This window comes from Macrosteles quadrilineatus, unplaced genomic scaffold (genome assembly GCF_028750875.1).
Source record: "Macrosteles quadrilineatus isolate MER2022 unplaced genomic scaffold, UCM_ALF_1.0 Scaffold_6__1_contigs__length_79288215, whole genome shotgun sequence".
Taxonomy (NCBI): Eukaryota; Metazoa; Arthropoda; class Insecta; order Hemiptera; family Cicadellidae; genus Macrosteles; species Macrosteles quadrilineatus.
In genome coordinates, this window is record NW_026542599.1 from 33660773 (window position 1) to 33688699 (window position 27927).

Below are 27927 nucleotides of genomic sequence, written 5' to 3' on the forward strand. Positions count from 1 at the left end.
TTTAGGGAGTTTCAATTCAGACCTACTGGAAATTGTGTATAGTATGAGTAATTGTATTGTGGTGATATTGATTATGGAAGATGCGATGGAAGGTGATATCATTGACTAGGCCATACACTTCTCAATTGATAATTACTCTTACTACTGTAGGCTGCAATAAAATTTTTCTTTATAAGTGTAAAATAGCTGTTCTGAATTATAGGCCTACACAGTTTTAACTGACTACTCCCGTACGTAGGACGGGATAACACCTCGTCACACTTAATTCTACACTCATCCTTCACTCTTGGGTTTAAATACGCACCTAGGTGGCGTCCCCATCTTAATTGATATAGTAATAATTATGTACAATACATTTTTCTGGTGACCATCTGATTATAAGTATATTAGGTAACTAGTCCAGAAAATTATGGTTTACCAACCTAATAATAACAAAAATCTCTTAAGACCGTAATTTGCTCCTTTTAACCACCACTCATTGCTTCGATGAAAGGTTATATTATATTTTCGTTTATAATTACTTAGTTTCAAACCTTTTTGTTGTTTCATCCTTAGAATGAAGTTGTGTAATTTTATAAATTCATAATAAATTATGTTTACGAAATATATGAGGTTTTAAACAACTAAAAATAGTTATAACCAGCTAGTGTCCGAAAAAAATTCATCAGGAATTATCCATGCGTTGGTCCATTAAAACCAAAGTAGGGTTGCAAAAAGTGTTTTCAGTTATGAAAAACCTCGTATATTTCGTAAACATAACAACTATTAACGTAAAACAATTTACACAACACTTAATTGCGAAGATTAAATCGCAAAAAGTTTGATACTATGTACTCGACTGCGTCTCGCGCGGGAACTACTCGTCCGTTAAAGACCTATTTTCCAGACTAGTGACGTAGTCCACCACAATTTAGAAGCTGGTGAGATGACGTTTGTACACTGTTATAACATCAGCTGGTTCTTGATTACTAGTCCATTGATCCAGAACAACTGGGACCAGTTTCAAACCGTCCAAAAGCTAATATTCTTGAGGATCGAACCGGCATTCTTTGTATTCTGAGGCAATCATATTGAAAGCTAGCATTTTTTAAAGGAAATATGACATATTATATTTTAAAAGGATGTGGAAATAAACCATTTTTAAGGATATTTTATGAGTTTAATTCTTAGCTAACTTATCTATTTGGTTTTTTGTCAGGTACTAGTATTGAAGGCGTTCCCACTGCACTCGATGTGAACAGAAGGTACTTTTGCTGGAGCAGCAATAATATTCTGAAATCAAAAAAACATGACAATTTGACAAACACTGTATGTACAAAAAATAACTTAATATATAAGGTGTTTTTGTGCACAATTGCAATCGTTTTTTTTTTTATCAATTATTAGTTATCAAATTTAATTGATATGGGGATGCCACCTGAGTGGGTATTTAAATTTTTATTTCATCTAAAACAACGATGTACCATGTACTGTTCTAACCTTCTTAAAAATGGTTTAGGAATCTGTTTATGTGACTGTAAAGATTCTATAGTAAATATGGTAAACGGTTAATCATTGTATGTTTGTATTCTGTGTGATATTTATTTCACCTTAAACATAAATATGTGTTATCAAATCAAACGTTTTATTTTGCAAGAAAAACTAATAGATACGAGTATTTAAGTATTTTTACGATAAAAGAGTTTCACCGAAAATCCAGTAAAGTTTTTTAATTTTACTTCAAAAAGTTCTGCAAATTCAAGAATTTAGGAGAGATTTTTGACATATTTCTCTTTTTGGAGTATTGTAAAGTTTATGTTATATCGATACTAGCCCTGATGGGATAAAACAGTGAGCTAAAAATATAAAATTTCGTTTAAATGTCCGATGAATAAATCGAGGGAAGGATAAATGATTCATTAGCAAAACTTATAAAGTTAAACATTATTTTAGGATGCTATTTACAACATACCTCTTCACCATGAGGAAAGGGTCTCCCCTTCCTCTGCATCCAGAGCATTGCCACATAACATCATGATATCGTGCAGTTTTTGTCCAGAGTATTCTTCTCCGTGGACTGAGGGTTCATCGCTTGCCTTCTCTTTGCCACGGCCACCGCGTCGTTGGGGACGTAAGATATCCTCACTCCTCCATATGCTCTTCGTGGTGGCAACTGATACGCCGACTGATCATCACTGCTTGAACTGGAAGAACACGTGGAGCAAGTGCTGCTTGAATCGTCAAAGTCTTTGTAAATGTCAAACTTGTTCTTGTATTTCCTCCTGTTCTTTTTTCTTCTTCGGTCATCACAATGCTTCTTCTCCCGAGGAGTCGCTGGAGAAGAACCTCCTTGAAATCTAACACTTCTGTTCTTCCTAGGAGAAACCTCTTTTTCTGAACTTGTACTTTTTCTATGAAAGTTTGCGTCTTCACTAGAATCACTTAGATAATTGTTATCATTCACAATTACATTAGTCTCTATTTCTTTATCTTCGGCCTTTGTCAGTATAGGTTCTTCATGACTGTCTACATTAGTAACTACAGTTGTCGGAGCTGACTTTTTAATTTCTTTGAAAACTTCAGAGTCTACAGTAGTTGGTGGATTTCCTAAAATTAGGCTTTTGAATTCTGGTTTGAGATTTAAAAAATCATTTCCTTCAATTACTATCCTGTCGATGTTCAAGTGGGAAGATTCAACTACCTGATCCTTAATTACTAAATGTTCTACTTGAGATTCTATAGTTACTTGTGAAGGCATGTTTTCAAGATATTTATTGACTGGTTGACAAAGGGTGTTCATTAAAGCTGAATAGTGGTTCGATATTTCTTTTGATGTTGTAATACTTTCAAGCCTATTCACTCTTGATTCCTTTAAAACCCTAGAATGCACGTCATCATGTAATCTAGTGAGCCCTTCAGTTATTTGAGGTAGACATGAAGGCATTGGACTTGAAGGCGGTAGAGGTGGAAGCCTTCTTGTGTTAGGGTTGTGTGATATCCTTTCAGAGACTACAGGCGACTTCACTATTGAAATCTCCTTCATGGAGGTAATTGAAGATGAACTCAGAAAGTGGTATTGGCTCTCAGGAGGCAGTTGATCCAATTCCCTAAAGAAAGATAAATGCTTGTAATTCAATTAAGTAAGTAGGAGTTTGATTCATCTATAAATGTAAACCAAAGAAAAAACACTTAGCATTCGAATCCTAATATCAACCTTTTACAGAAATCAACATGTTTAGTTAACTAATTTAATGAGGGTTATTTCATTAGAGTAATATTATTCCCCAATCCTCATTTATAACATTTATAATTCACAGCAAAAGATTTTCACCTGAATCAATATTGAAGGTAACACCAATTACAATTTAACATTGGGATTTTAAATGAAGTCATATTTGTTATCCTACCACTACAACTTACTTAGTTAAATGAATCTTCACGAAATATTACCAAAGTATAAAATTGTATACACTATTCATCCTGGAAAGGACAAGGAATACTCAGTAGACATAAAGAACCTCCAAACTATTTACATGATATTAAAATCTGCTAAGGTTTCTCCTCCTGACTCTGAGACAATATTTTTTTATCAAAAACATCTTACTTTTCTCTCCACGAGATATCTGCCTCATATCCCAAATTTGTTTGTGCGTAATTCGTGGACTCCTGACTTGGAATAGGTGGAAGAGCCCGATGCCTCTGACTTTTCTCAGGGAATCTTCGAATGATCTTCTTGTAAGGCCTGACTCCTCTGCTGGGAGTCACGGCTGTAATACAAGACTTGAGGGGAGTGTTTTCACTGGCCAAGCTGGTGGTGAGTTTAGTAGACACTAGAGAAGGAGTGAAACCAATAACATCTCCAGGTAAGGGGAGTTCTCTGAGACGGTCCGAGAGTGTGGGTGGCTCTCCCTTACTACAGGCTATGCTGCAGTAGATCGCTCCTCTCCTAGGCAGGAACGGTCTCCCCAGCAGAGATGATCTGCAGGTGTGACAACAGAAACACTTCTCTGTGGCATGCCAGTGCTGGCCGTCATGCGACATTTGACCTGGGGACAAAAGCAAATATCATAGGTATGCAGGGAATATTTTTGTGACGTTTCGCATTACTTTGATAGTAGTTTAATCGCAGACAATGTCGATCATAGTGTTACAACTGACCTTAGAAGGAAATTCTACGTATTTTGTTCCAAACATTGAAGAAGGAAAGCTGAATTTGGCATTGAATAGTTCTGTCATTATTAATATTTGAAGTCATAGATTTGAACCCAGTGCTACATCAACTATAATATACAGTGAGGTAGAAAAGTCCCGGTACAGTTTATTTTTAATTTTTAACCAATATAGATAAAGTAATAATACTTGGTATATCAATAATAGCCATTAACAAAATCAAATTTAAGATCAATAGAACAACTGAGTAAAAAATGGTAGCCGCTCCAAGATGCAAAATGCCAGATTCACGATATTTTAAAGGCTGCCATTTTTGACTCAACTGACCGTTTGAGTTCGGGTTTTCAGCAATGTGTTCTGCCAAATATTCTTATCATGAGGCAAGATTGTCATCATGCATTTGTTACTCTTAATAATTTAAGCCAAAATGGTTTCACTTGACAATTTTTACCATGATCAACTCTGATAGGTTCCCCGCAAGAGTCGCAATACTCAGCAAACATGGCGTCAAAGCAGGCAAGACAGTAAGGTCTGCCATCCCTCATGATGTACCTCTGACCTCCCAGCTGTAAGTCACACTCCAGACAGGCAAAGTGCTTCATGTGCCAAGCTCGGCCCTCTGCCTCCGTACACTCGTCTGCTAGGATTATCTGAAAATTTTGTATACTGTGAGTTTCCTATCGTACTTATCTAATCTGAACTCCTCCAAAGTCGTGGAAACACGTATGTAATTGGTTTTTTATTTTCATCAAAGGCTGGAGAACTCAAGGAAACCAGTGCAGAAGGCATGCAATAGAGGGATTGCCTATAGACACATTAAAGAGGAGTGAATGGGAAAATAGAAGGAAAAATCCATGCAGGTAATTCAGTATTCCTATCTTAACTAGTTTGCGAACATAGTTTGAAATTTCTGTTCAAATAATTTTGGTATTAGAGCACCCAAATTGCACGACATATTTTCAACAGCTACACCAGTAACGTTCAGCCTAGAACTGTCATTGAAATACAAAAATGTATTCCGCTTCTTGGGAGCTAGTAAAATAAATACTTTTTACGTCATATAATCTCAGTAGTTATTAGCAACGTCTTTATTACCTCATCACAGGCAGAACAACGAGGCTTGAGTGTTTCAGCATGATGCCGCCCGCAGTACAACTTGTTGTCTTTGTAGAAGTAGATGAGATCTACCAGCAACTCCTTGCAGACACTACAGACAAAGCAGCCAGGGTGCCAGCAACAGTTGGGTCCAGCACGAGAGGCAAACACTGACATGTCTCCTGTAGATAGTCTCTCATCACACTGTAACACAAGCAGTACATAGTGATGATATCTACCAGCAACTCCTTGAAACACTACAGACAAAGCAGCCAGGGTGCCAGCAACAGTTGGGTCCAGCACGAGAGGCAAACACTGACATGTCTCCTGTAGATAGTCTCTCATCACACTGTAACACAAGCAGTACATAGTGATGAGATCTACCAGCAACTCCTTGCAGACACTACAGACAAAGCAGCCAGGGTGCCAGCAACAGTTGGGCCCAGCACGAGAGGCAAACACTGACATGTCTCCTGTAGATAGTCTCTCATCACACTGTAACACAAGCAGTACATAGTGATGAGATCTACCAGCAACCCCTTTCAGACACTACAGACAAAGCAGCCAGGGTGCCAGCAACAGTTGGGTCCAGCACGAGAGGCAAACACTGACATGTCTCCTGTAGATAGTCTCTCATCACACTGTAACACAAGCAGTACATAGTGATGAGATCTACCAGCAACCCCTTGCAGACACTACAGACAAAGCAGCCAGGGTGCCAGCAACAGTTGGGTCCAGCACGAGAGGCAAACACTGACATGTCTCCTGTAGATAGTCTCTCATCACACTGTAACACAAGCAGTACATTGTGATGACATCTACCAGAAACTCCTTGCAGACACTACAGACAAAGCAGCCAGGGAGCCAGGGTGCCAGCAACAGTTGGGTCCAGCACGAGAGGCAAACACTGACATGTCTCCTGTAGATAGCCTCTCATCACACTGTAACACAATCAGTACATAATGATGAGATATACCAGAAACCCCTTGCAGACACTACAGACAAAGCAGCCAGGGTGCCAGCAACAGTTGTCTCATCACACTGTAACACAAGAACAGCTGTATGATGAGATGTACTAGCAGTTAGGGTAATGGTCTGAGTATAAGGTTGCAGTTACTAAGTGGCTTTGTATTTTTTTACCACACTAAATATTACTGAGTAATCGTCAATGAATACAAAGCGATTGCCATAGAAGTTGATGACTTACCCCTTCACATGGCATGGGTGCGACGAGTTGTCTCACAGCTCCTCTCCCAAGCGCTTCCCTTTTCCTTTGAGCAGAGAAGAGTTTCAATTCCTTTCGTTCCTCTTCAGAAGGACTGTGACAGTAGCGAACCTCGTTGTCATGAGGAGGCAACTGATGCAGCAACTGTCGGACTCTGTGTCTCTCTCCTGCTGAGTTGACGTACGGTATCTTGTCCTCGGGTAGAGATGAGAAGTACAAGTGTACCTACAACATCAAGTATCATGTCAGAGAATGTGCCAGTCATGAGGAGGCAACTGATGCAGCAACTGTCGGACTCTGTGTCTCTCTCCTGCTGAGTTGACATACGGTATCTTGTCCTCTGGTAGAGATGAGAAGTACAAGTGTACCTACAACATCAAGTATCATGTCAGAGAATGTGCCAGTCATGAGGAGGCAACTGATGCAGCAACTGTCGGACTCTGTGTCTCTCTCCTGCTGAGTTGACGTACGGTATCTTGTCCTCTGGTAGAGATGAGAAGTACAAGTGTACCTACAACATCAAGTATCATGTCAGAGAATGTGACAGTCATGAGGAGGCAACTGATGCAGCAACTGTCGGACTCTGTGTCTCTCTCCTGCTGAGTTGACGTACGGTATCTTGTCCTCTGGTAGAGATGAGAAGTACAAGTGTACCTACAACATCAAGTATCATGTCAGAGAATGTGCCAGTCATGAGGAGGCAACTGATGCAGCAACTGTCGGACTCTGTGTCTCTCTCCTGCTGAGTTGACGTACGGTATCTTGTCCTCTGGTAGAGATGAGAAGTACAAGTGTACCTGCAACATCAAGTATCATGTCAGAGAATGAGACAGTCATGAGGAGGCAACTGATGCAGTGTGTCTCTTTCCTGCTGAGTTGACGTACGGTATCTTGTCCTCTGGTAGAGATGAGAAGTACAAGTGTACCTACAACATCAAGTATCATGTCAGAGAATGTGCCAGTCATGAGGAGGCAACTGATGCAGCAACTGTCGGACTCTGTGTCTCTCTCCTGCTGAGTTGACGTACGGTATCTTGTCCTCTGGTAGAGATGAGAAGTACAAGTGTACCTACAACATCAAGTATCATGTCAGAGAATGTGCCAGTCATGAGGAGGCAACTGATGCAGCAACTGTCGGACTCTGTGTCTCTCTCCTGCTGAGTTGACGTACGGTATCTTGTCCTCAGGTAGAGATGAGAAGTACAAGTGTACCTGCAACATCAAGTATCATGTCAGAGAATGAGACAGTCATGAGGAGGCAACTGATGCAGCAACTGCCGGACTCTGTGTCTCTCTCCTGCTGAGTTGACGTACGGTATCTTGTCCTCTGGTAGAGATGAGAAGTACAAGTGTACCTACAACATCAAGTATCATGTCAGAGAATGTGCCAGTCATGAGGAGGCAACTGATGCAGCAACTGTCGGACTCTGTGTCTCTCTCCTGCTGAGTTGACGTACGGTATCTTGTCCTCTGGTAGAGATGAGAAGTACAAGTGTACCTACAACATCAAGTATCATGTCAGAGAATGAGACAGTCATGAGGAGGCAACTGATGCAGCAACTGTCGAACTCTGTGTCTCTCTCCTGCTGAGTTGACGTACGGTATCTTGTCCTCGGGTAGAGATGAGAAGTACAAGTGTACCTACAACATCAAGTATCATGTCAGAGAATGTGCCAGTCATGAGGAGGCAACTGATGCAGCAACTGTCGGACTCTGTGTCTCTCTCCTGCTGAGTTGACGTACGGTATCTTGTCCTCTGGTAGAGATGAGAAGTACAAGTGTACCTACAACATCAAGTATCATGTCAGAGAATGTGACAGTCATGAGGAGGCAACTGATGCAGCAACTGTCGAACTCTGTGTCTCTCTCCTGCTGAGTTGACGTACGGTATCTTGTCCTCTGGTAGAGATGAGAAGTACAAGTGTACCTACAACATCAAGTATCATGTCAGAGAATGTGACAGTCATGAGGAGGCAACTGATGCAGCAACTGTCGAACTCTGTGTCTCTCTCCTGCTGAGTTGACATACGGTATCTTGTCCTCAGGTAGAGATGAGAAGTACAAGTGTACCTACAACATCAAGTATCATGTCAGAGAATGAGACAGTCATGAGGAGGCAACTGATGCAGCAACTGCCGGACTCTGTGTCTCTCTCCTGCTGAGTTGACGTACGGTATCTTGTCCTCTGGTAGAGATGAGAAGTACAAGTGTACCTACAACATCAAGTATCATGTCAGAGAATGAGACAGTCATGGGGAGGCAACTGATGCAGCAACTGTCGAACTCTGTGTCTCTCTCCTGCTGAGTTGACGTACGGTATCTTGTCCTCTGGTAGAGATGAGAAGTACAAGTGTACCTACAACATCAAGTATCATGTCAGAGAATGAGACAGTCATGAGGAGGCAACTGATGCAGCAACTGTCGAACTCTGTGTCTCTCTCCTGCTGAGTTGACATACGGTATCTTGTCCTCTGGTAGAGATGAGAAGTACAAGTGTACCTACAACATCAAGTATCATGTCAGAGAATGAGACAGTCATGAGGAGGCAACTGATGCAGTGTGTCTCTTTCCTGCTGAGTTGACATACGGTATCTTGTCCTCAGGTAGAGATGAGAAGTACAAGTGTACCTACAACATCAAGTATCATGTCAGAGAATGAGACAGTCATGAGGAGGCAACTGATGCAGCAACTGCCGGACTCTGTGTCTCTCTCCTGCTGAGTTGACGTACGGTATCTTGTCCTCTGGTAGAGATGAGAAGTACAAGTGTACCTACAACATCAAGTATCATGTCAGAGAATGAGACAGTCATGAGGAGGCAACTGATGCAGCAACTGCCGGACTCTGTGTCTCTCTCCTGCTGAGTTGACGTACGGTATCTTGTCCTCTGGTAGAGATGAGAAGTACAAGTGTACCTACAACATCAAGTATCATGTCAGAGAATGAGACAGTCATGAGGAGGCAACTGATGCAGCAACTGTCGAACTCTGTGTCTCTCTCCTGCTGAGTTGACGTACGGTATCTTGTCCTCTGGTAGAGATGAGAAGTACAAGTGTACCTACAACATCAAGTATCATGTCAGAGAATGAGACAGTCATGAGGAGGCAACTGATGCAGCAACTGTCGAACTCTGTGTCTCTCTCCTGCTGAGTTGACATACGGTATCTTGTCCTCAGGTAGAGATGAGAAGTACAAGTGTACCTACAACATCAAGTATCATGTCAGAGAATGAGACAGTCATGAGGAGGCAACTGATGCAGCAACTGTCGAACTCTGTGTCTCTCTCCTGCTGAGTTGACGTACGGTATCTTGTCCTCTGGTAGAGATGAGAAGTACAAGTGTACCTACAACATCAAGTATCATGTCAGAGAATGAGACAGTCATGAGGAGGCAACTGATGCAGCAACTGTCGAACTCTGTGTCTCTCTCCTGCTGAGTTGACATACGGTATCTTGTCCTCAGGTAGAGATGAGAAGTACAAGTGTACCTACAACATCAAGTATCATGTCAGAGAATGTGACAGTCATGAGGAGGCAACTGATGCAGCAACTGTCGAACTCTGTGTCTCTCTCCTGCTGAGTTGACGTACGGTATCTTGTCCTCTGGTAGAGATGAGAAGTACAAGTGTACCTACAACATCAAGTATCATGTCAGAGAATGAGACAGTCATGAGGAGGCAACTGATGCAGCAACTGCCGGACTCTGTGTCTCTCTCCTGCTGAGTTGACATACGGTATCTTGTCCTCAGGTAGAGATGAGAAGTACAAGTGTACCTACAACATCAAGTATCATGTCAGAGAATGTGACAGTCATGCGGAGGCAACTGATGCAGCAACTGTCGGACTCTGTGTCTCTCTCCTGCTGAGTTGACATACGGTACCTTGTCCTCTGGTAGAGATGAGAAGTACAAGTGTACCTACAACATCAAGTATCATGTCAGAGAATGAGACAGTCATGAGGAGGCAACTGATGCAGCAACTGTCGGACTCTGTGTCTCTCTCCTGCTGAGTTGACGTACGGTATCTTGTCCTCTGGTAGAGATGAGAAGTACAAGTGTACCTACAACATCAAGTATCATGTCAGAGAATGAGACAGTCATGAGGAGGCAACTGATGCAGCAACTGTCGAACTCTGTGTCTCTCTCCTGCTGAGTTGACGTACGGTATCTTGTCCTCTGGTAGAGATGAGAAGTACAAGTGTACCTACAACATCAAGTATCATGTCAGAGAATGAGACAGTCATGAGGAGGCAACTGATGCAGTGTGTCTCTTTCCTGCTGAGTTGACGTACGGTACCTTGTCCTCGATAATGTTGATATAATAAATTTGTAAAGAATGTGAACATCTGAAAAATATGGGTAAAATTTTAGGTTAAAAATTACACCCCCCCCCCTCCCTTACTGTCCCAAAATTACGGTGAAATTGATTAACTTGACTATTTTGATCAAATTTAAAACCATCTAACTCATAAAGATTAAAAAACAGAGCATTTAATTAGAGAATCTAATTCCGAGCCAATTTCTTTCAAATCCACAACGAAGAACTGTCTTCGTTCAACTGTATTTTATGGCAAATCTTATCGTTGGATCAGCTTAAGAGTACGCTAGAGGAAGGAGTTCTACATCGACTTTGTTCCGATTAGCGTTTATAATTAGTGAGACAAGGCTGAGAAACAGAGCTATCAGAAGGCAAATCTCCGACATGTGAATGTAATAAACAAGGATCGCAACAATTATGTCAGTAGCTACACGGAGGCCGACTTGTCATTAACTGATAGCCACTTTGGAACATACTTCCATTACGGGCTGTTATGGAGGTTTATGTCGTTCTAATTGACACAGCTGCTACTTTGACTCTTCGAACTTCCAATCAATACTATAGGTACTCTGCTTACTTGATTGTAGTTAGTTTAGAGTAGTTAAGGATCCGGATATGTATTAGTGAGAATTATTTGAGCATGGACAATAGGCATGAGGCATGAATGATGATGACCTCTTTGGAAATAACCTTAATTTGGGTAAAAAGTTGTAATGCAGAGGCCTGTTCCCTTATTTGCATAATGCTTTGCTCGTATTGTTGTCAACACTATATTAGTAACAATATCTCTTGACGTGTTGCCAAATTTAGCGGAGAGTTACGTAGAAAATACCCATTTCACTTTATTGTCAGTTACTATTCTCCAGAACATTCATCTGCCAGTTCTTTACTAAGCTCAGATGATTTGTTTTTGTTTGCGCAGGTGAAATGTTAACATCTTGACAGTAACTCAACCTTCCTATTAGACTTATTGTTCGGAAAATCGCCGGAAGTTTCACCGCAACAATGTGAGATCTCAGCTTATTATAATGTTCAACGTTACTAGTAGCTTCCGCTTGGCGCCTAACGAGAATCTGACGTTGAAATGTCATTAGTTGAGTCATCAGTTACATGACATCAGGTTTGTACGAGTCATACACACTAGCGAACCTGGTGTGATAAACTGTTCCCATTAGAACAACGGGACTGTCTGCAGATTACCGGCGATGTCGTGTCAGTAACTTGGAATGTGTGGTCTCCTCGAAGGAAAACATTTCAGTGAAGCTGTAATAAACAATGACGAAGTGTAAGCTTATAACTGATTAATGGCTTCTTGGTGCTACCAACAAATTGATTCTAAATAGAATCTGTCACTGCTTTGACAAGTTTTATATTAGTTTCTTAAACTGTGAGCCCAAACATTGATCAAACCAACATTCCAAAGTGGATAACAAGACTACTCCAGAAGTTAATCAACTACTCGTGTTGACAATCCCACAATCCCAGCTCCAATCAGACCACGCTTCAAGGTAGAAACAAACATTTCGATTCCCTAATTGAAAGTTCACCCCGGGCCGAACCTCCACGTACGCCGTCGGTGTTAGCATAATAAGATAGTCTATAATCACACGCTACGAACCGGGTCCTAATCTTATAATCGCCGAACTTTCTGATTACACAGGCCTGTAGTGTTTGGTATAAAATAAAAAGTCGGAATATAATGTGAAATTGATTGGACCCTAGGTGGGGCCGGATGAATTATAGCTTAATCCGGATAGACAAGATCGTACGTAATTGTACGCCATTTTGATATCCCGTTAATTTATCGCCTCTCATTATTCAAGCCGTCAGATTTGTTGCGTTTTTGTTTTCTTATCGCCGCCGGATTCCACAGTAAACACCATTGTGATCTTTAATGGTCGCATGTTAATGAGCCCGTACCCACCCCTGGCAGTCTGTTCTACGTAGGATTCAACTGTGGCGTGTAGAGTCCAGCGCCCAGCGGCTAGCGGCTAGCAGACGTGGATGCATTATTCATAATCACTTGTTTCTGAACCTCCGGAGAATGTAGCAAGTCCCCACGGAGATTATCTTAGACCTGGTTTGTATTTTGTAGTAGATGTCTAAGTGGCCATAAAACTATAGATATACCACGAACAAAACAACCTGCGCAGAAACGAAAAGATCACGTGGTTCGCGCAGGTAGGTGGGCCGTACCATTCAAACCTGCGCGGCTCGAAACGGCCGAGGGTTCTTTTGTTTCTGGTATTACTATAACTGAAAGATACCTCACGTACGTATGGCAGTTCCACTTACTACTTTCCGAAACTATTGGCACGGTTTTTACCGATTGCCAGACTTGATATCATGGAATTTGAAAGCAGTTATTTTTACGTAATTAATTGTGCACGGAGGTCTATTGCAGGAACTCATTTCCCTTTAAATCCCAGATCTTAAATGAACCCAGGAACCTTTACATTTTTATCTACAATTTATCCCAAGGGATCTTGGCAAGACAAGGCATTTCAAACCATACGAGGAATTTGGCATCCTCCTCTTCACAGTATTTTCTACTCAAGAAACACTTGACTGGAATTTCCTTCTTGTTATGTACCCAAGGAAGACCTAGTTTTCAATTGGTTTACTATTGAAATTTCTCAAACCTTCTAGAACCCCAACAATTAAAGAGCTAACAACAACTATCCTTAAAAACTACACTAGAAAATAACCTTTATGATTAAATATGATCCAGTCCACAGAAAATTTTATATTATCTTTGCATTTTTTACGTATTCTGCGAAACTTTCGCAACCCTAAAAGCCAGGTAACCTAACCTCCTCCGGAACCCGACTGGACAGACCGGCCACAAGATGGCCGCCTCTCGGTCTGTTATTATTATGATTATTGTGGCCCAGGGAGTGGAGAGCGGCCGCGGACGAGACAAATTACTGTAAAATCGTGTAATAAGTTAAAGACCGGCTGCAGTTGGACGACAGTGTGACAGGACGTGGACCATGGCTAGGTTTATGGGGCGGAACATTCCTGTGTCTGAAAAGACGCTGAGAATTGCAGTCAGCAGAAAAGTTATCCAATGCGATGTGACGGCTAGTACTACTTGTGTAAAAAATACAATCTATACTAGAAAGATGCCATGGTGGAATAACAGAAAAACTGTATTTTTAGGATAATCATTTTGCAGAGAAAGAGACGTTTTGTTGATGTCATGGAGCCTTTATTTTACTAAATATTATTACAATCTATGTTCTTTAGTCTTTCTGAGTCTGACACTATCTTTATATTAATAGGCAAGCATGTTTCTTTAAAACCCTTTTCTCGGCTCCTGTGCATCGCAGGAGAAATCTACGCATACTGTTAGAAAGAGATTTAGCAGTAGATGTGCGGAATCCCTTTATGAATTAAAATAGGCTCAAAAATAAGCACAACATATATTAATAGGCAAGCATGTTTCTTTAAACCCCTTTTCTCGGCTCCTGTGCATCGCAGGAGAAATCTACGCATACTGTTAGAAAGAGATTTAGCAGTAGATGTGCGGAATCCCTTTATAAATTAAAATAGGCTCAAAAATAAGCACAACAAATTAATTTTAAATAAAAAAATTACATTGGTCTTATGGGTTGCCATGCTGGTGACGAATTAACAACGAGATATAAACAGGATTAAAAACAAATTGAAGAAATTCCAATCACATGTTTTATTTACATCATAGGGTAAAGTAGAGAAGTTTGCACAATAAATAAATTTGTGGTCAAGTTTTCGACCACGAGAATGCCTATAGTTGAAATGAAACGTTACTCTCTTAGAATAAAACGTTTTTAATCTACGTGTTTCAGACTGGGATATGTGAGATAGTTAGAAGCAATATTTGTATGTAAAGTATCAGGTATCAGTGTGGATACGAGACAGAACAAACAATATAACAAATACTTGACCATTGTGTCTCACTTCAGGAAAATCAGCCAACTTGTATACCACAAATGAGATTTAAATGTTGTTTTCATTTTGAGAGGTTATCTTTACACAAAAATTAGTTTCGTTTTATATTTTAATTTGTTTAAACAATAGTGTGCGGTATGAAGAAAAATGAAGTTCACACGGGCGAAACGCTCATTTTCCAACCTCGGTTTCGCCTCGATTCGTAAAACTCGTAAACTTTTCGGGCCGAAAAGAGTTACTTTGCACCCTTTTGATGAAATATACTATTCTATTTCGCATTTTTCATTTATTATTTTTTGTCTTTATGTATTACAATAAACAATCAACTTAGATGTACTTTGAGGACGTTTTCCTAACATTTACCTCCCAGCTGTCTTTAACAAGTATAACTTTACGCTGTTGGATCAGGAAACGCTAATTTGAAATCCATCGAAATTTACGCAATTTACAAATTAGAAACGCTCGAAATTAGACACCTCGTCAGAACGGTGTTGCCGCTTTATAACAGTTTCCACTGAGTGTGGAACCAGTCTTACGACTCAAATTTGAATGATCACTGAGTTCTGAGAAGATTGTTTTTAATTATGCGCGAAATAAAGACCATCCTACTAATTGACAGGAGTTAGGTCCCGTTATGGAGCAAACCTCTGGAATTTAATAATTGAACCCCACAGAGGAGTTCGGGTGAAACCTTGTCTGATCGGATTAAGGTGATGAGCCTTCTGTGGTTTGTAGATAAAGGAATAATTGGAACACAGGTTTTGGAACTGGTAAGAAGCATTGACGGAAAATATAAAATGTTAGTTTTACCACAGACTTTTGATCTAAAAACTCAAAAGTCTGCTTGTGTGTATTTTAAGTCCAGTTACTTTAGAGTGCGATATTGATGTAATATTTCCCATCTATTTTAGTGTACTTTTGGTTTGCCCATTACACTTCGTTAATTATACTAAACTACGCTAGTCAATAAAGATATCCTACTACTCGCTCCTAATAATTAAAGTGGGATAAATGCCAAGAAAAAAATGGGGAACATGAAATCACCTTGGACATAAAATTACTTTACAGAAACAATCCTTAAGATCAGTCGATTAATCGGGAGGGCCATTTTTTAAGGAGTAATGTATTTTTAGTATAATAAAGTTTTCTTGAGTTTTGACAGAAAACTAATATTCGTCACTCGATGAGCTGATGTTAATGTAGTTTACGAGATATGAACTTTAAAATCATTAGCAATTACAAAAAATGTATTATGATGCTCAATTAAATACTTATGATGTTCATTATAACTGCTTCTCTATATCTGTACTTTGACTGTTTTACCAAGTTTTACATTCAAATTGACGTTTAATTATAACTATGTACCATTCTGTTTTCAGCCCATGACCACGGTAACCTAGTGACCAGGTAGAATCAGAGTTGACAGTCCGGTTACATCTTGTGGAAAGGTTAAACCCACTGGGACTAGGTCGCCGTTTCCTGGGGTATTCCCATCTGCTAAAATAATTTTGTTTTTTTACTGCAAAAGGAGTAATGACGATCTTCGTGTAAGTTCTTCTCTTGTCTTCAATAAAACCTCCTTCAGCAAGTTCAATGTTGGGATGTCTCAGGGGTGGGTACTTGTCCCATTTTTTTACTTAGTCACACCATTTATATTTCTCATACGCAGTGACAGATTATTATATTAACTGGCTGAGTAGTTGAGCTGTTATAGTGTTCGCCCAATGAAAAGATTGCGTGAGTTCGTAATCGGACCCAGTTGTATCTGATCATAAATGGTCCTGGCTTATAGCATACAGGTGGTCTTGGTAAAAAGGCATCTCACTCCATTCCAGTCTCATCCTCCATTTCTTTGGGTTAAAATGTGCACCTATTCCTTCGTCTCAATTAGTAATAACAATAACGTAGACTATATTGGTTTCACGATTTTGTATAAAGTATTGGCTTTCACTGAGGATACAATGACTCATGTTTTCGCTGCGTAAGGAATTAAGGCTTAACCCGATTAATTTAAGGCAAAGCTAGCCCGTTTTCATCTTAATAAAATATCTGATCACAAACTAAGATTATATTTCACATTTGTTAGACTAAATTGAAAATTTAAACTATTTAGGGCATAAGGGGTTTGCCTTAGTCTATTAACTTTTAAGAATCGTGTTTTTGAGGATGGAAAAGGTAATCCTGGGTGTTGCGAAACAAAAGATTGTTCTAATAAATTTTAACCCTGTATTTTCATTACTATTACAAATAATGAAAAATTCGCACAAGTTATTGTGTGATTCAAATTTATATTGATTTACCCATACGATAATCGTGTATACATTTACACAAAATACAAAGTGAAACATCTTATTGTGATTTATTTTAAAACATAACCTCTAATACTACTCCGTAATCTTTCAACACCAATCGATGTAATTATCTTGAATAAATGTCCATCTGTTAAGATATCCACGGAGCTAATCTCCTATCACGACTTGTATCCAGTTAAGCCGATAGGTCGTATTCGCCAGGTGACCACATTCCCAAGGCTTGCCACATAAATTACTATTTAATTACCCAGTTTTATTTAGTGGAAAGAGTTTATGTCAACCAGTTTTCAAATTACCCTCAAAGTTCGCCGCTACCTTTTCATACTGCACTCGACCGGTTTACTACACACTCCTACACTGGGAGCCTGGTTGTTGGTTGATGGTTGTTGGTTGTTGTTAGCTGGTTGTTGGTTGTTGGTTGTTGTTAGCTGGTTGTTGGTTGCTGGTTGCTGGTTGTTGGTTGCTGGTTGCTGGTTGCTGGTTGTTGTTAGCTGGTTGTTGGTTGTTGGTTGTTGTTAGCTGGTTGTTGGTTGTTGTTAGCTGGTTGTTGGTAATCGCAACTGGTTGTGGTTGAGACTGGTTACAACGAGGTAATTAGGTACCATCATGTCGTGGGAGCTTCAGACAGTAATTTGTTGTTAACGGGGCGCGTAATACATGATATATGGTCCATAGCTGGTGGATTTATGTAGAAATAGTAACTATTGTATATTGGGGACACGTCTTGGACGTCTTGGCTACATTTAACCGTCAGTCATCAATAGTTTTTTTGCACTTAAAGCCATAAAAACAAATTACCTTAATAACATTTTAACAATACCAAAGAAATTGTGCACTTTTTAGTTTATTGTTAGTACATAGATATTTCATTGCAATAATTCTTAGTCCAAGAGCCTCAAATTTTAATTCAAGATACTGTATGTATATATTCTTTTTTAATTCAATGTAAAACCCTTTTTCATGCACTAAAGTAAGCCCCATACTCCCTTGAGATATATATTATTATTAGTCAAAATACGGAAGTAAAGGTTAAAGAACCTCCAGTTATTATAAAGAGGAATAACTAGGTAAAACTAATTTACAGAAAATACAGAAAATAATTTTTGTACGATGGAAAGTATCTCGATAATTTGTAACATACGTAATTTTAAGTTAATTTACCTGGTTATACGGGCAATAAGCTCATTGATATTTATGTTCATGTGCTACTCTAACTGTGTAGGCTAATTTGAAACGTTTTCAACCCGTTTACAAAAATAGTTAATGTTTAAAATGGCTGACTTAGATTTTCGGCATTGATTACACTGTTAAGATTATTATCTTTGAAGACAAAATATTATTTCAGTGAATTGGGTATTAGAAAGAAACTAGCGATTAAAAGCGTTGAACAAGTCATTTATAATATGAAAACCGCTCACACAACACATGAACAGACATATTGAAGCAGAATTAGACTTAGAGATCTTCTTTGCAACACGTTCATACATTTATTTTTTAAATGTCCAAAAATCTGGCTAAACTACGAATATAACTTTATTTTTTTATTTTGTCCACCCATATTTGAAATAATACTTTCGAACTAGCTCTCCCATTCCCTACCTATCATGGTTATTACTTATACTACGTACAATATATTGTATTCTGGGGGAGCGAGCTGGCGCAGTGGTTAGAGCGCGAGACTTCAGTCCCTGAGGCCCGGGTTCGATCCCCGCCAAGTCACCAATGGATTTTATCTAAGTGATAATGCCGCAACCCCTAGGTCAAGCCTGAAGTAATGTGAAAAACAATTTCAGGCTCGTGCCTAGCGTCCTTAGGACAAAAATATATATAAATATATATTGTATAATGTATACAATATCTACACCACTAGTGTTGACTTATGTAAGGGTTGACGTAGATTTGTCATCCCTGTCGCTTCCCTTTGCTTAGATAGGACATCCCCCAAGAGACACCCGCCCCTCCTTATCCGAACACGGAGGCAGAATAACATTCTTGTTTTGTAATATTTACATTGTTGAATATGATGAGAAACAACATACATTAAATTTGTCGTTTTCAAAATGAAATTCTACCACGAAAGGTTAGAATGCGGAAGAACGCCATGAATTGCGGAAGATGATTTTATTTAGAGGGGTGGTGGAGTTCAACTACTGTGAGATATTATATTGAATGTATTTAATTAAGAGGTCGTGTTCTCTTCCGATGTTATTATAAATAAATTCCTAAAAAAATTCAGTTCAAGTTCAGCTTATCAATTGATAGTGCGTTAGCAAAACTACGTGGCTTATACTATTTTCACATTTGCTTTGAAACTTAAAAGTTTGCTTTAATTTAATTTAATTAGGCCTATTTGTCTTTGTGCAATACGAAAATGCCTCAAGTATTTCAATTTATTTATGAACAATTATTTAAGCTTATTACCTTAATATTCTTGTCCATAGAACAGTCACAATATAAATTCATCATATTTCTTGTTTAAAGTAAAAGCGAAACCGCAATTAGAATTTAGTACTAGAACTATAGATGAAATGTTTGTTTTTGTCTTTAGAGATAAACCATTGGCTTATATTATATACTATGTACTTGTATTATCTATTTGTATTTGTCGATTGGTATTAAAACTTTGTTCAATTAACTTTAATTAACTTGGACTAGTGAAATATTGTAAACACAACGTTTTACTGTGACTAATTAAAGGGACATTTTTGTTTACTCTAGCATCATTATGACCCAAGCAACTCGTATTAGACATCTGTATTTATATCTCCAGCGGTGTTATGAGTGGCTTATACAGCTAATTTCTCTTCAGATAAAATATTGGTTACAATCTGTAGCGATATTTTTCTTTTAAGAACCGTCAACCTCTAACTAAAAGTAATATTAACAAGTAAAGTATTGCTCAGTTACCACCTCCAAGTTACTAAGCCCTCTCCTACCTAAATCCCACAACCCCAAGATTGAACATAACACATGTTCAACATATCTTAATAGCTCTCGCACCATAACTCAGCTGTTCGCCAAAGGTGTGATTGAGAGATAACTTCCACCGCGGACCCCTCTAGGCTGTAACCCCTTCATTACCGGCTATCACCAAAATTGAAACCGAATGAACATTCCCCGTAAATTATTTGCCGGACAGGTGGCAGCGCTGATAAGTTCAGAGGCTACCGTTACAGGAACATTGATCCGGCCCGTAATACATCCGGAAACCACAAATGATCCGAGATTTCAACAGATGCTCGATAGTGCGAGGTGTATTTAAAGTATCAAAGTCCAGCTATAAGTGTGATAGGGTTACAGCTACCTCACACGTCGAAGTTATACGAATCTCTCCAGAGAAAAGTTTGTGAAATAATCTGCTGGGATAGATGATTACATTGGAAGTCATTCGTTGGTCGTTTACGGTTTTCACAGTATAGCTTTGTGAGAAGTTATACAATACGGGAAAAGTTCTGCTGAACAGAGTGACCTTTTTGGGTTCTTGCTAGAAGGGCCTTTAATTAGCTGGTCTATAGGTGGGCCCCCAATTACTAGAGGCTAAAGATAAAGGCTGGTAGATTAAGGTTTTCAGAGTTTGGTGCGATTCAAATCAAAATATGTGAATAGTTATCTATAATTGGTAAAGTCTTCACTTTAAGAGCTGTTTAAAGCTAGCATAAGATTTGTATTTTTTTATTGTAACAAGCTTTTAAGGTGGTGATATATTAAACCTGAAATTATATCTCAATATTTTCTCTAGATCAACTGATTACCTGATTTTCAAATGTCCAATCTTAGTTTGTCCTTAAAACATAATGTAAACTTGATCAGGCATGAGATAAAGGTCACAGCAGCATCATTAACTAGAACTATAAAACCTCCGTTATGCGACCCTCCTCGCAGATGAGTAACGCGCAGGCCCAGGCAAGTAGTTAAGTATCTCATTACAAAACAGTTGAAAGACGATTTTAAGCGGACGGCGAGCTCAAATGGTCTTCGTTTAAGCCTTAAGTCGATAGTACTCCATACTGTTGATGGATGGAACCGATTTGGGGAAGAGCCAAAAGTATAAACTGAGCCATGAGGTACTTGGTGAGGAAATGGGCCAACTCATTACTCGTGATGGTAACTGTTGGAGGTTCCTTTATCACACACCTTTAGCGTTTACTTAGGTTAGATAATTTAGCTTTCACATAAAACTAAAGCATGAAATACACTTATCGTGATTCCTACCTGATCAGGTCGAAGACCAGGAGGAACCCAGGTGTACTCCTCGAGGGCGCAGCCAGAGTCGTCGTCAGAGTGTGAATGTCGCTGAGGGTCTAGAACCTTGCCAGCCAGAGGGGCGGAGTCCATGGGAGGCAGCGACATGGACAACGTCTGACTGTGGTCCTCCCTGGGACTCTTACAGTTGCGGCACACCTTCCTGTAGACACAACAACAGTGATTACAACTGAGGTACTGAACCTTGCCAGCCAGAGGGGCGGAGTCTGGGGGAGGCAGCGACATGGAGAACGTCTGACTGTGGTCCTCCCTGGGACTCTTACAGTTACGGCACACCTTCCTGTAGACACAACAACAGTGATTACAACTGAGGTACAGAACCTTGTCAACCATAGGCGGAGCCCAGGGGAGGCAGCGACATGGACAACGTCTGACTGTGGTCCTCCCTGGGACTCTTACAGTTGCGGCACACCTTCCTGTAGACACAACAACAGTGATTACAACTGAGGTACAGGAGGATCTTGCCAGCCAGAGGGAAGGAGTCCGGGGGAGGCAGCGACATGGACAACGTCTGACTGTGGTCCTCCCTGGGACTCTTACAGTTGCGGCACACCTTCCTGTAGACACAACAACAGTGATTACAACTCAGGTACAGAACCTTGCCAGCCAGAGGGGCGGAGTCCAGGGGAGGCAGCGACATGGACAACGTCTGACTGTGGTCCTCCCTGGGACTCTTACAGTTGCGGCACACCTTCCTGTAGACACAACAACAGTGATTACAACTCAGGTACAGAACCTTGCCAGCCAGAGGGGCGGAGTCCAGGGGAGGCAGCAACATGGACAACGTCTGACTGTGGTCCTCCCTGGGACTCTTACAGTTGCGGCACACCTTCCTGTAGACACAACAACAGTGATTACAACTGATGTACAGGAGGATCTTGCCAGCCAGTGGGGCGGAGTCCGGGGGAGGCAGCGACATGGACAACGTCTGACTGTGGTCCTCCCTGGGACTCTTACAGTTGCGGCACACCTTCCTGTAGACACAACAACAGTGATTACAACTGATGTAGAGGAGGATCTTGCCAGCCAGTGGAGCGGAGTCCAGGGGAGGCAGCGACATGGACAACGTCTGACTGTGGTCCTCCCTGGGACTCTTACAGTTGCGGCACACCTTCCTGTAGACACAACAACAGTGATTACAACTGATGTACAGGAGGATTTTGCCAGCCAGAGTGGCGGAGTCCAGGGGAGGCAGCGACATGGACAACGTCTGACTGTGGTCCTCCCTGGGACTCTTACAGTTGCGGCACACCTTCCTGTAGACATAACAACAGTGATTACAACTGAGGTACAGAACCTTGCCAGCCAGAGGGGCGGAGTCCAGGGGAGGCAGCGACATGGACAACGTCTGACTGTGGTCCTCCCTGGGACTCTTACAGTTGCGGCACACCTTCCTGTAGACACAACAACAGTGATTACAACTGATGTACAGGATCTTGCCAGCCAGAGGGGTGAAGTCCAGGGGAGGCAGCGACATGGACAACGTCTGACTGTGGTCCTCCCTGGGACTCTTACAGTTGCGGCACACCTTCCTGTAGACATAACAACAGTGATTACAACTGAGGTACAGAACCTTGCCAGCCAGAGGGGCGGAGTCCAGGGGAGGCAGCGACATGGACAACGTCTGACTGTGGTCCTCCCTGGGACTCTTACAGTTGCGGCACACCTTCCTGTAGACACAACAACAGTGATTACAACTGATGTACAGGATCTTGCCAGCCAGAGGGGTGAAGTCCAGGGGAGGCAGCGACATGGACAACGTCTGACTGTGGTCCTCCCTGGGACTCTTACAGTTGCGGCACACCTTCCTGTAGACACAACAACAGTGATTACAACTGAGGTAAAGAACCTTGTAAGCCATAGGCGTGGAGTCTGGGGGAGAACTTACGGAATCTTTGCCGGTTGTTTATCATTATCTTGTCCGGTAAGCCAAGAGGGGGCCAACAAGTCAGCGTTGTAGGAATATACAAACATAGCACGTTCTGATGTTGGAACTATGGCCAAGGTCGCAAGTAATGGAACACTCCACAGAATATGTTGGTTTTTTTTGAGCTTGCTATACTCTTCTTTCTAACCTTGGTAAGTAAATTATACCATTCACTATACTATACCCCCAAACCCTTTCCTAAAATTCGTCCTTTGTTCTAAGCTTCACACCATGAACAGTTAAGTCATAGATAAAACATACCTATGGTCTATGGTAAAGTTGTGGGAGAAATTTACAGCTATCCAGACTTGTACTTGGACTTGCTATTTCATATTACGGCCATAAACGTTATTTCTCTATTTTAACTCTACGGAGATTTCGCAGTGATGGTTACTTTAATTTTGTTTGGGAATATTTATGGTCCCAATTAACCTTTGAACTCTCTTGAAGAAGCATTTCTCAATACCTATGAGGAGAATCTAGAACATACACATTTAGAAAGTTTTCTTACACCTAAAGCACCACCCCCTAAGACAAAAAGATGAGGCGAGTAACCATAAATTCAACCGTTAAGTCCACCTTGGCGATCTTCTCCATTATGTTTCTACACTTAGCAATAGTTTAATCCTGCAATAGGTTCAGAATAACACGAAGACACGCTATTAAAACTAATTTTAAAAGGGTTCGTCGCAAAGATATTACGAATTGGGTGTTTTTATAATGTTTTCAGAATTTACAGAATCAGGATAGTTCTCGTGTTCAGCCAATCACCCTTCTTGACTGGTACTATTCTGAAAACTTATTTGTAGAGTTTCTTCTCGGTCAATTAGTTCAGTCTTTCTCTGTCGTTTCCGTTCTAGTGTATTGGCGGTAACTACGGTCTTTCAGAGCCAATCAGCTGATGGCTTTGCCACACCGACGCTGGTCTTAGCCAGAATTACCCTGAGTTGGAGATTGAGGTCTTTCATTTAAGGCCAATCAACTAACAAGACTAACTGTGAGAGTCGTTTGTTGTGAAAATTCACTTATCACCCATGTTGTATGATATTTTGTAATGGTTTTACTGTACACTATGAGAAACTCCTATGTGATTTTAACTTGCAAGTAGGATACATGTTGAAGTTCTAATTGCAGAAACTGTCCGTAGACATTGCAATACAAATGGGATCACACAATGGTTTGTTGGGTGAACTTAAAAGCGGTCTAAATCAAAAACCTAAAACTAAAAAATATTATTTTCTCTGAGTGGAAGGAAAGTTAATATTATCACATAGCACGTCTTTTTATGAAGCTTTGATAGCAATGATTCTCTTCCTTACTTCATAAGCCTGTATTTAAGTGTCATTGACAAGTTTTCGAACCACTCCGCACCAGCCATCAAATCCCTCTCATCGAATGGTCTAACTACAGAATTCCCAGAAGTTTCGTAACCAGAAGCAAGTTAGGCCTATCTTTACGCATCAGATATTTTACAACTAGTAAGAAACAGCCGCGGGAGCTAGTGGTTATTGAATTCAAAATGTTGACGGCCAATTTGAATCCCAGGCAGCCTACCATCGCTGCTGAATAAAACATCAGTTTGTTCTTCGACGTTTGCATACACCGAGGAATCCGTGACTATGGCAGAGCGACAGACCCTAATGCGATCTTGGCCGTTGATACGAGACAAATGAAATGTACTCGCATTGGAATTGCGATTTGTTTACCGTTTGAACGCAATGGACGCGTGGAATAATTTAGAAGATGGAAGATCACTTACGATGAAATGCAGATAGGAATTTATATGAATTAAGATACAATTATCCGTTTGCTTTGACCGATCCCCCTGTAGATTTTCCCAACACAAGTCGTAGGAGACATTGAGAGGGGTTGGTATTCCTGCACACGTAATTACCGGAAACAGGTGCACCAACAGCCGGAAGTGACCACGCATTCAGAGGAATTCACCTGACACGACCTTCCTATGGGTTTCTTGAGGCAACAAAGTAACGGTGTGGTTTTTGTTCCAACCCCGCGGATGCGATACGTACATGACACTTAGGAATTATAAACCGGTTTGAAGCGCCGTCAAGTAATTCAACTACTTAGCCAAATCGTTCCAGATATTATCTGGTTCTTGAAGCAAATTTTGTTGTAATTTCGATCCATTTGTATTACTCAACACTGTTATTGTAGGATGCAGTTTGCAAGTGAGAGATAGATCGATTGCTAGATTACCTGTTTTATCATTAAGGTTGATGGCAGGACAAGGCTCCATCTATATTTTTGTAACGGTAATAAAATGAATGGAGTGCATCATATAGTTTAGCAGCGAAGAAAAGCGATCAAAGAAGAAGCACTAAACGTTGGAACTAGGCCCAACAACCTCTTGTCAGAAATGAATAATTCTAAACGCCTATGCATCTTCCACGTTGTGTCATAATATAGATAGAGACACAACTCTTTCTGGCTTACACTTAATTTTTGCATTGCGTGTTTCATTTACTTCAGTTGTAAATAAAGGCAAATTCAATTAGCCACACCTAATTAAGTTTTATCCCTCGTAATTCAAATGAGACTCTAGGTAAATTCGTGATGTCTTTGTAAGAAACGTTGTCTTTGGATTTGCATCCTGACAAGTTTAGCCACGCATCATGTTGAATTTTTCATTCCAGATTTGTCATCACCCATTGTACCTTAATCGTAATGCATTGTTCGTTACATGATGTTGCTTGTTTCTAGACATAAGTAGGTCGAACATGTCTTCTATTTTGGCTCAATCTGGCGTTAGCGATGTCAATTGTCTAGCTAGAGAAATGTTGTTACAACTGAGTAGAATTGATTGCATGATTGCTGATCATGATCATGACATACCAGACGGAGACTTTGGCTTCTTTCCAAACAGGTGATATTTGATTTTCTAACTTTTAAAGGTCAAGAAGAGAACAGAAAGTATGTACTGTTTATTTCAATAGTTCTACGGTTCTACCTACTAAAATGCGAAGATCTAAGCCTATAAGCCTAGAATTGTCTTTTTATTCGAGGAACCAAATCATCCAAGTTGAAGAACAAAAATGTTATTACTGGAGGAAAAATTGTTTTGAGCTATCTCATATTTTGCAATATTAAACTCTTTTGGCTGGACTCATAAATGCCATTGACCATTAGGCACACAACTGTTAATCAAAGAAATTACAATCAAATAATTTTGGTTAGTAAAAACATAGACTAAACAACACAAGTATGTTAATAATAATATTAATAATATAATAATGATAATAATGTTAATAATAAGCAACACTAAGGGAGTATGTTTTATCTATGGTAAAATCCTTATTAAGGCACTTCACTACACCAATGGGCATGGTTGTTTCAATGGCCAGAGCGTGTAAGTGTATTGTAGGTTCAAATCATTAACGGACTTTATGTAATAATAGTGTGCATTAATGATTCGGTTCCCACCTTAAACTGAAGGTCCACCTGTCTAGAAAAAATAAGTATATAATGCGAAGAACGCAACATATACTTCTCAAACATTTACATATACATTCTCTGCCTTAGAAGACTTGCTTCGCTAAGGCCAATGCGATAATTGACTATTAACGGGCACAGTAAAAAATTAGCCCCTCTTTCTGAATCCTCTACATCCCCACGAATTGTCTGTCATTGATCATATCCCAGATGTATGTGTATATCCAAAAGTCTGTCTCCAGACACAATCCCGCGGTTTGATCGTCTACAAAGAGCGGCGGAGGCGTTTTGGTTTATGTCTAAAGCAAGGCCGTTGATGAATAGTTCAAACATCTGAGCCCACCATCAATTCAGGACCGCTTCATTTAAATTTCAATGGGACCTTCTTGCATTCAAAGTCGGCTTAATTACTTTTTGTGATTAACAAACGATAGCTTAGGAAAATATCGGTGCGTCTCGGTATGCACATAATTCGTTTGAAGATAATTTGACCTTGTACCGTATACGTCTCCAAATGAGAATTTAAAGTCTTAAATAGCGGGGCTAAGAGGCATTAGATCTCCTCAGAGTTTTATGGTTTGTTTGAATAATTATATAGGCTACGTTCCAAACAACCATTGGATTCATAAAGTTAAATGACTTAGTGTTAAGTTATGTCGCTTAAGTATACCATTTAGATATTGTAGACATGATTTCTTTTGTCCCAAAAATTAGGCCTAGCGTCGAACTTTAGTATTGAAGAAAAATAATTAATAAAACCTACATTACCTAATCATTTTTTACATTATCCTTTACTTACTTGAGCTAAAACACTAAAAATATTCCAACGGTTATTTTAAACGTCGCAGAATCTCAGTCACGATGAAAATACTTGACGCCTACTCAGAAGCCGAAGCGATTTGCAAATAGATGAATCTAGCGAAACTCTTGTTAGTGCTGCAGATGAATAATCTGTGAAGGTCAAACGTATAAATCAAGGTGAAACAAAAAGGTTAAGTCTTACAGACAGACTACTAATCCGTTATGCAGTTATCTGGGTATCTGAGGAACTGGTTCACTTCATAACTATTGGAATTAGCACGTCTCGATTGCTTATAAATGTAAAACCCTGTATTCTTTAGCGATTCTGACCTCTGAGTTATGTCGTGTAAAGTAGACCGATAAATTGAGTTTCTGTCTAATCGGTTTCTTGTTATTAGATTTTTTTTATTAAAACTCATTTGTGCCTTTTCAAGTTTAAAAATAGACTCCAGTGAAT

At 40.0% G+C, this 27927-nt stretch overlaps 1 protein-coding gene across 1 annotated transcript; it reads right to left on the reverse strand.

Annotated features, from left to right (window-relative positions):
- Positions 1–1163: 1163 nt before the first annotated feature.
- Positions 1164–5712, reverse strand: LOC128997449 (protein prickle-like). Its single transcript, XM_054423087.1, has 5 exons — positions 5245–5712; positions 4601–4799; positions 3584–4025; positions 1952–3086; positions 1164–1272 (listed from the first exon to the last, which is right to left on the reverse strand). The coding sequence occupies exons 1-4, from the start codon at positions 5710–5712 to the stop codon at positions 2012–2014; spliced, it is 2184 nt and encodes a 727-aa protein (XP_054279062.1). The 3' UTR covers positions 1164–1272; positions 1952–2011.
- Positions 5713–27927: the final 22215 nt, after the last annotated feature.